This window comes from Myotis davidii, unplaced genomic scaffold (genome assembly GCF_000327345.1).
Source record: "Myotis davidii unplaced genomic scaffold, ASM32734v1 scaffold299, whole genome shotgun sequence".
NCBI classification, from domain to species: Eukaryota; Metazoa; Chordata; class Mammalia; order Chiroptera; family Vespertilionidae; genus Myotis; species Myotis davidii.
The window spans coordinates 2,780,096-2,789,485 of NW_006293088.1; the positions used below are offsets into that span (position 1 = coordinate 2,780,096).

General features: G+C 57.8%; 1 protein-coding gene across 1 annotated transcript in view; it reads left to right on the forward strand.

The window, feature by feature from the left end:
* Nucleotides 1-5,367: 5,367 nt before the first annotated feature.
* ZBTB17 (zinc finger and BTB domain containing 17) overlaps nt 5,368-9,390 on the forward strand; it is a 6,631-nt gene continuing 2,608 nt past the window's right edge. The window contains exons 1-8 of the mRNA XM_015565932.1: nt 5,368-5,745; nt 6,201-6,317; nt 6,788-6,976; nt 7,644-7,781; nt 8,095-8,220; nt 8,796-9,031; nt 9,118-9,260; nt 9,345-9,387. Coding sequence (XP_015421418.1) covers nt 5,541-5,745; nt 6,201-6,317; nt 6,788-6,976; nt 7,644-7,781; nt 8,095-8,220; nt 8,796-9,031; nt 9,118-9,260; nt 9,345-9,387 — 1,197 coding nt within the window. The 5' untranslated portion in view covers nt 5,368-5,540. The remainder of the gene's footprint in view (nt 5,746-6,200; nt 6,318-6,787; nt 6,977-7,643; nt 7,782-8,094; nt 8,221-8,795; nt 9,032-9,117; nt 9,261-9,344; nt 9,388-9,390) is intronic.

Here is a 9,390-nt window from a genome sequence, read left to right on the forward strand (position 1 = left end):
GGGCTGTGCCATGCATGCCTGGCACCACGTTGCTTGGCCTATTGAAGAGACTCCGTAAAAGCCATTTCATTGCTCATTGTTACTGGAGGGACTTGGGGCTGGGTTTTGTTGAATTGAGCAGCATGGCTCTTATGCCTCAAGGAGAAGCCTTTCTTTTGTCAGCAGTGTGTATGGATGTTTGGGAACTGAAGGACAAATGAGTGGTCAACCCTCACCCAAACGCCACTCCTCTGAGCCTGTGTGGCTTGTTCAGCTCCACTGAAGCCTGAAGCCCGGGCCTCACCAGCCGGCGAGAGTGGCGGCGAGAGTGTTGGAAGCAACCTGTCTGCCTGGATTGATGTGGCACCTGTACTCACTTTTCCTTATTAAAAATTTAGTCAAATTTTGGAAGATGGCTCAGTGGTTGAATGTCGACCTATGAACCAGGAGGTCACAGTCAGGGCACAGGCCGGGGTTGCGGGCTCGATCCCCAATATAGGGTGTGCAGGAGGCAGCCGATCAATCATTCTCCATCATCATTAATGTTTCTATCTCTCTCTCCCTCTCCCTTCCTCTCTGTAGAAAGTCAATAGAAATGTATTAAAAAAATGAGCAAAGGATATAAATACACATTTTGGAAATGTCCCCCTATAAAAGTATATGAAACGTACACATTTTTAAATATATTTTATTGATTTTTTACAGAGAGGAAGGGAGAGGGGTAGAGAGTTAGAAACATCAATGAGAGAGAAACATCGATCAGCTGCCTCCTGCACACTCCCTACTGGGGATGTGCCTGCAACCAAGGTACATGCCCTTGACCGGAATCGAACCTGGGACCCTTCAGTCTGCAGGCTGATGCTCTATCCACTGAGTGCAATGCGTCAGGGCGAAACGTACACATTTAGTTTAAATAACCAATCAAGGTATATCCAAGTGAAGAAATAGAGCATTCCCAGTATTCTGATTGCCCTTCCTCCCATCCAGAGAGAACCGTTATCCCAAATTTTTTGTTCCTTCTACCTTTTTCTGTCCAGTTTACCGTTTGTGTCCGTTCTCTCTTGCTGTAAGCAGGCCATCTCCAAGCTTCGGGGCTTAAACCATCAGCAGGTTATTATTTCTCCCAGTTTTGTGGACTGACTGGGCAGTTTCCTCTGTGTGATGTTGAGGTCATTCATGTGACAGCGTTCACCTGGTTGCTTGGCTGGAAGGTCTAAGAAAGCATCTCTCCCCGGAGCCCAGGCGCTGCCCACAGGGCACTGCAGTGCTGTGTCACGTGGCCTGTGCAGTCAGGGTCTCCTCCGGGGGCCCCCGCATGTCCCCTCTCTCCACCAAGAGAGCCTACATACCTCTGACGCAGGGCAGCTGGGTTCCAAGAGAACAAAGCATAATCTCCCAGATCATGCGGGCCAGTCACTGCGCCCTGTCGATCAGTCGTCACAGGGACACTCAGATTCCATGGGAAGCCCATAGCAGCCGTCGGCACTGACCGGGAGGGGGGCACTGTTGGTTGCCTGCCTTGGAGGCTGGTACCCACACCATCCATGTCCAGATTGAACCACACTGCAGGGGACCCAGGTCCCTCACTTCATTCCCAAATGAATCCCTTGTGAGGCGGGCCCAGGCCATGTGTCCAGCCAGGCTGAGGGTCATCAGGAGAGCAGTCCAGCGCTGACACTGCGGTCTGGCCCATTAATCTAGGGCAACAACCGAGCACCTGGCGCTGTCACGGGGAAGGTGCCCGGTTGCAGCCAGGAGTCTGTTGGAAGGTCAGGCCTGTCTCATGTGCCAGTTGGCGCTTTAGTTTTCGGCATGTGACCCGAGGACTTCGGGTTCAGTGGGCTGTGCGGTCTTGTTCCGTTTCTTTCTGTAGTTCTGAGTTTTTAGGGTCTCACGTAGAAGTAACTTTAAGGCCCACATTTATCATCCTTTAGGCAAGAGGAAGTAAGGAGGGAGGGACCCCACACTATGCGTGGGAGATGGGCTGGTGGGAACAGCACTTTGGTCATGAGAAGCTGATCTCATGACAGAGTTTCAAGTCTCCCAGAATGTGTGCAGGCAGGCCAGGCAGTTGGCACCTCCCTGCCTGTGGTACCACATGTCCCCCTGGGCAGCCCATTTTCCTGGACCCGTCCTCTAAGCTTGGCCAGAACCGGGTGGGTTCCTGTGGCCGTGAAGGAGGAAACAGGAGACAGTGGGAGTCTCCTTTGCAGTGATCGTTCCCAGCATTTCACATAGGCTGGGAGGGGGCACTGCCTCATTCCAGCTCAGCTCTCTGAGAAAGGACCAAGCCAGCTGGCCCCTCACCTGCCAGCACAGCGTCCTGGGGAGAGAGGTGTTGTCTGAGCTTTGTAGCTGGCGGCCAGCTGGTGCAGTGAGAGCCAGAAGGCAGCCTCGGGCCCCTGAGCTCCACCTGCCCTGGCCTGGGCGCAGTCATAGCATCCACAAGGGCACTGACAGCATTTCTGTGGGTGACAGCATTTAGAGCTTGGCAAACCTGCGGGCCGCACTCACTCCCCGGGGGGCTGATCACAGGATTGGGCTCCTGGGCATGTGTTTAAATGCAGCTTCACTATTTATGGCGCCGCCTTTTTCTTTCCCCTCTCCTTCCCCTTTGCTTCTCCCTCCTTCCCTTTATCCTCCCCGTTTTCTCTTTCTCCCTTTTCTTTCTTAGGTTTGTCAGAACAGATGCTCTTGGGAGGATTTCTCTGTTGGAACAGCTTTGCAGGCTGCCTCAGAGGAATTCAGGGGCTCCGGTTTTCTCCACGACACCCACACTTGGGGAGCGGCCAGTTGTGGGCAGACATCTCGCTTCGGAAGAGTATGGCTGGCATTGGGTGGCAAACATTACTCATGGCACACAGCTGCTCGCCTCCTCTGTGTGGGGGCGGGAGGTGCTGGGCCACCATCCATTCCGTCCCAGGGGCCTTCACTTTCCTGCAAGGCCTCTAAAAAGGAGAGTGTCCCCCCTCCCCCTGCCCTCACACCCCACCCCCGCCGCTCAATATGTCCAGCCCCAGAGGAGCTGGGCCTTGCTGCCCTTCCCTGGAAGCTCTGGGGTAGGTGGCAGCATCAAGGCATGTCGCAGTCTTGGGTCCCAGGGGAGGCCAGTCAGTCACCTGACCTGTGGGCCGCCAGGCCCCCTTCACCCTGTTGGTCGTGAGTTTTTCTCATGTCCTTCCCAGCAATCAGGTCCCTTTCCGGCTGGAGGGTCCTGTTTCTGCAGGCTCCAGCAAGGGCCGGGGACAACTCTGTGCTTCGAGGGGTCCAGCGGATGCTCCCTGGCCGTTTCTGAGCCTGGGAGACACTTCCTCCCAGCTCCGGTTTTGGGTTGGCTCTTGGTGAAGGTGAGGGAGTCAGACCCACCGCCAGGAGGGAAGGGTTTGGACCTGTCTCGCGGGGGCTCATTCTGAAGCTGGGGGAGGATTTGGCCCTGTGGGCCTACTGGTTCCTCCCTTGCTGCATTTGGGAGGTATTTCACCTGGGGCTTCCGCGGACACGGGGCGGGAGGGTGTGTGTGTGTGTGTGTGTGACTGGTGACTGGGATTCGGGCTGCCCACGCACACATGCACACGCCTGTTTGCTCGTGTGGCTTTTTCCACAGCAGAGAGAAGACGGCTCTGGGATGGTCTGGCCCAGGCCTCTCCTCGCCACCTGCCTTTGATCCGTCGACACTGCCCGGTGTGCACTCCCTTCCGATCCCGAGCCTGCCTGGGTGTTTCACCCCTGGGGTGAACGTCCGTTCCTTTCCAGTCACCTTCTGTTTTAGCTTTTCCCAGCTCAGGAACAGAGCAGCCAGAGTTCTTGCTTACAGTCCTCAGGTCACAAGTGGGAGCAGGCGGTCCTGTGTCAGTGCGGCCGTGCTGCTGCGGCTGGTTTGGCTCAGCAGCCGGCTCTACAGCTCGTACCTCACTTCTTGACGCTGGGCTGGCTTCTGGCTCTTCCCTGCTTACCTTTAGGCGCTCTCGTCACAGGCAGTTATGATATTACTGACAGACCCGAGAAGCTGTGCCTCTGTCCGTGAGCTTGTAGGTGGAGGCTGGGACCGAAGGACAGTCCTGGGGATGTTGGAGGGAGGGAGAGCGTTTCCGGGTCCCCGGCAACAGCAACTCTGAACTACAGCTCAGAGGCTGGCGCCCTGTGACACGTGCCTGTTGCCAATGCCACGTTCCCCCTCACCAAATGGAGCCCCGCCCGCCTGCCAGGTGACTCCCCCCAGCTCAGCAAGTACATAGCCCCACTTGGGGAAAGTTTGCAGACATCACGGGGTGGGTGGATTTGCTGGTTAAGCCACGGGTGAAGGAAGGGCTGGGGGTGTGGCTTTGTTATGGCTCATCACAGCCAGACAGCCATACATGGTCACTGCAGCTCCAGGGCTGTGGCCCGGTGACTCACCCCCAACAGGCTGATGGGACGGGAACAGCCAGAGCTAGTGGAGGGCTGCTGAAACCTGGGGGCTGAGAGCCCCAAGTGTCACTGTCACCTGCCCAGAAACAGTCTGGGGCAGCTCTGCGTAGACTTAGCCTCCGAGAAGAGGTTCCGAAGAGCCGGAAGGCAAGCCGCTGCCACTTGTCAGATTCTGGGCCAGGACAGGACAGCCTGGCCCTGTCGCTTCTCTGGAATGTGTTCCTAGGAGTGGGCATTGACTTTAGTGTCAACTTGGTTCTTTCTTGAAAGGAGGACCTGCTTATTTTCCCTAGAAAATGCTGCTCTTGAGACCGGCTGGTGTGGTAGTTAGGGAGAGGAGAGCGAGGTTAGATACTCAGTCACGGCTGGTGCAGTGCAGGCTCACTTGGCGCCAGGCCATGGAACTGCTCTGAGCATTTTTACTGGAGACACTTGTGGGCTTTCCAGGCATTAAGTGAGGCCTTTGACAGAGAAACTGCGGCCAGACCAGCAGCTCTTGGGGTCAGGGTCAGAGTTTATTCTCTCTCCAGGGACAGCCTGGGGAGGTTTCTGGAGGCAGAGGACTGCCCAGCTTTCTGTAGTTCCCTGAGCCCGTGAATGAGAGAGACAGGGAGCGGCCCAGAGGGAACTGGCAGAGCCCTTTGGGTGCCGCAGGGAAGGGGCCGATTCCCGAGAGCCTGGTGATGAAACGTCTGCCTTCCCACACGTTCACCTGGCATGACAGACAGAGAACTTAGAGCGAAGTCGAAGGGTTTTCATAGAGCAGGTGTATCCCCTTGAAACATCTGCCCTTTCTTCTAAGATTTGTAAAAAATGTTAAACTGACCCTGTCTTTTTTTTTGCAATGCTGACAGTGTTGTGTGTGTGTCTTTTTACTTTTTAAAAAGTCGTTACCTGGCAAGACACAAGGTGGCTATTTCTGGCTGGTCCCTTGATACTTTCTGGGTTTTGAAACTTTCCTGCCAGTAAACCCAGGAATCGCAGAGCCCCGGGTCGCTGGGCTCGCAGAGGGTGTCTGGAGTTGTTTGCCCTCCGTGAACTTGTTGACATTCTCCGTCTCCCACATTTCTCACCTGGGAGTTTCGGGCTCGTGCTGAGGCTGCGTGGCATCCTCTGTCCACACTGACACGCAGGCCCTTTTCCTCTCCCCAGCCATGGATTTCCCTCAGCACAGCCAGCACGTCTTGGAGCAGCTGAACCAGCAGCGGCAGCAGGGGCTTTTGTGTGACTGCACTTTTGTGGTGGACGGTGTTGATTTTAAGGCCCATAAAGCAGTGCTGGCCGCCTGCAGCGAGTACTTCAAGATGCTCTTCGTGGACCAGAAGGATGTGGTGCAACTGGACATCAGTAACGCAGCAGGTACCCTGTTGGGTCCAGGGGCAAGTTTGTTGAGGGCCAGAAGCTCTGGCTGACCCTGTGCCCTCCTAACACAGTCCCTGCCCTCCTGGGAGCAATACCTTCAGGCTGTGGGGTGCACCAGGCCTCCCATACAGGACCCATGAGTGTGTGGGTACCAAGTTTCTACCACATTTTGGGGGCCTGTTTAGACTGGGAGCAGGTGGTGAGGGGAGAACTGGCAGGAAGGGCTCACCATGAGCTCCAGGCCAGAGTGAACACAGACAACAGGTGGGCTGTGAGTCCTGAACCCCCAATTCCAGTGCTAACCATGAGGAGGATGGCAAGGGTTGGGGCTGGGGCAGGGGATCAGGAAGGCCTTGGGACTGAAGAAGGAACTGGTCAGATTTGGTCTCCCAACTCAGCATGGCATGATGTGCTATGAGGTCAGGGCAAGGTCATGTTCCCCCATTTTATAGATGCAGAAACTGAGACCCAAAGAGTTCAGGTGACTGGCCTGGAGGTCAGCGAGAGAGTTTGTGGCAGAGCGCCGATGAAAGTCCTTACTATCACTTTGGTTGGATTGCCTTCCGGCGGTGAGGAGTAGCGGCGGGGTAGAGTGTGTCCAGGGTGGGCATTTACACGGTCTGTCCTTCATGCAGGGCAGGTGTTCACACCTTCTATCTTCTGTGCAGAGCAGGCGTTCACACCTTCTGTCTTCTGTGCAAGGCAGGTGTTCACACCCTCTGTCCTCCGTTGAATCCTCTGTGCAGGCTGGGCTTTCCCACCTTCTGTCCTCCGTGTAGGGCGAGTAGTCACACCTCTCTTTTCTGTGTAGGGTGGGCGTTCACACCCTCTGCCCTCTGGTTGTACCCCATTTGGAGGCTGTTATCTGGGCTGAGACCCCCCCCGCCCCCAGTTGCTTGCCTCTCTGCCAGCACAGGAGATGGGGAGAGGACGGCCTGTCACCTTGCTCTTTACAATTCCCTGGATCCTGCCGCCGAGTGTCACCTGCTGGTGCCAGGCCTGGAGGCAGGCCTGTGATGGCTGTCTGTGTCCTTGGCAGGCCTGGGGCAGGTACTGGAGTTTATTTACACGGCCAAGCTCAGCCTGAGCTCTGAGAATGTGGACGATGTGCTGGCCGTGGCCAGCTTCCTGCAGATGCAGGACATCATCACGGCCTGCCATGCCCTCAAGTCACTCGCCGAGCCGGCCACCAGCCCTGGGGAGAATATGGAGGCCTTGGCCATGGAAGGTAAGATTGTTGGCAGGCTTTCCTGAGCAGGTGGCTCTTGATGGGGGCTCTGACTCTGTCACCTCTCTGGGTCTCAGTTTCCTCCTCTGGCCTTGCCTGCGTTGTGGGGTGCTGGTGAGGTTTAGCTGCAGTAGAGTCTGAGAAAGGCCTCTTGGAGGCGCCCCTTGCCTACCCTGCCCCCCCTTTCTCCAGCTCCCCTGTGCTTCACTGCTGAGAACTGGCAGTGGGCCTGGTTCAAGGCCACGCACATGGCGCGCTCCTCCTGCACGCTCCTCTCTGTGCCCTTCCTCTGTTCCCCTCACTGCCTCAGAAAAGCTCCTGACACCTGGTTTGGGCCAGGTTCCTTGTGAAACACTTTCAGAGAACCCGCTCCTCTCCTTCTAAGCACTGACTGGCAGCATTGATATTTCACCTGTGAGGTCTGTGTCCCGGCCGGTCTGTGCGCCCCCCAGAAGCAGCAGCTATGGTTGGTATGTCCAGGCCTCTTGGCGGCCAGGTGCACAGTAGGTGCCTTGTGCATAATCTGTTGAATGAACAAACCAAGAAACCACTACTTAGATGTACCTCCAGGGAGGATCCAGAAGAGCTGGCGAGTTCTGGGAACCCTCACCTGTCCAAGTGGTGGCACTTGATGGGAAACAGAAGGTCTGTCTGGTTCCATCTCCAGGAGGGGACAGGAGAGCCAAAGAGAAGGCTGCGGCCACCACGCTGAGTGAGCTGAACCCTGCTGGAGGCAGTCCACCCAGGGGCCCAGGCAGGGAGCCCAAGGAGGAGCGAGGCGGTCAGGCAGAGAGTGCGGCCAGCGGTGAGTTGTGACGCTGAAGCCAACTGTTCCACCATCTCCCTGGGCCCCTGTACAGTGAGGGGCTTCCTCAGGAGGCTCCTGGGGCTGGGAATAGAGTGGCACCCTTGAGCTCAGGTTACCCCGAAGGAACCACTGTTGATCTGGGGTGTCTGGTCCAGCCAGAGCAGAGGCCAAACAGCCTGAGCTTGGATGTGCTGGCCCCACCCAGACCCCACCCACCCTTGAGCCACAGCCACTACAGGGGCCTGGTCCAGGGAGCCACTCCGTCCCTGGATGGAGTCGATAGGGTCTCAGTCCCGCCTCGCCACCCCAGGTGCAGAGCAGACGGAGAAGGCCGATGCCCCCCGGGAGCCACCGCCAGTAGAGCCCAAGCCCGACCCCACCGGTGGCATGGCTGCTGCTGAAGCCGAGGCCGCCTTGTCGGAGAGCTCAGAGCAAGGTACCGCCACCCAGCCAGGCCCGCCCTCCCTCGCACACCTCCCCCTCACACCGTTCCCCCAGGTCCCTCTCCTCCCACTACGGCTGATCCCACCCCGAGCCACCCACTCGCTTCAGCTTGGGGGCCAACGTCTTTTCTCATTCGTGAATGTGGACATCAGTCTCTTGGTTGTGTTACCTGGCTGTGCTTCCCGCTGGCACAGAACATTGCTGACACCCAGGGCCGAGCACCGAGGGGAGCCTTGTACCCACACCACACAACCCCGTGCTTGTTGGCTGACGGTGCCCTTGCTGCCCCGCAGCCCGCCAGGGTGCCCATGCCCTGAGGCTGCCTCCATCCTCCAAGCAGCCAGTGTCCTGATCAGCAGCTCCTCTGGCGCTGCCTTGGCCAGGGCTGGGACCATTTATTGGTGGTGCCCAGGCATTACCAGGCTCTGCCAGGTGCCCATGCAGAGAGAAGGGCCTGTGTCCCGGAGCCAGGTTGGCCTCCTGGCATTTGTCTAACTCTGAGGTCACGTCCCTTTGGGAGCCCCTGTGCCCTCCCTGGCCCCTCAGTGCCTGCCCTCCTCATCTCAGAAATGCAGGTGGAGCCAGCCAGGAAAGGAGAAGAGGGCGAGGAGGACGCCATGCCTTCTGGGGTCAAGGAAGAAGGGCCGCAGCTGGACAAGGGGGATGCCCCCGAGGAGAGTGAGGAGTCGGCCAGCACGGACTCGGGCCAGGAGCTGGGCGCAGAGGCCCGGGGCCTGCGCCCAAGCACCTATGGCGACCGTACCGAGTCCAAGGCCTATGGCTCCATCATCCACAAGTGCGAGGTGCGGCCACAGGTGGCACCACCCGCCCTGCCCAGCCCCATCCTCCGCCCAGCAGCCCCCTCACACCCGATTCCCGCGCCCTGCAGGACTGTGGGAAGGAGTTCACACACACGGGGAACTTCAAGCGGCACATCCGCATCCACACAGGCGAGAAGCCCTTCTCGTGCCGGGAGTGCAGCAAGGCCTTCTCTGATCCAGCCGCCTGCAAGGCCCACGAGAAGACGCACAGGTGCAGTGCCCGGCCTGCTGCTTGTCCCGCTGGCTCAGCCCTGGTAGGACCCCAGCGACCCTTCCTCTCCCTTCTGACCACCAGCCCGCTGAAGCCCTACGGCTGCGAGGAGTGCGGCAAGAGCTACCGG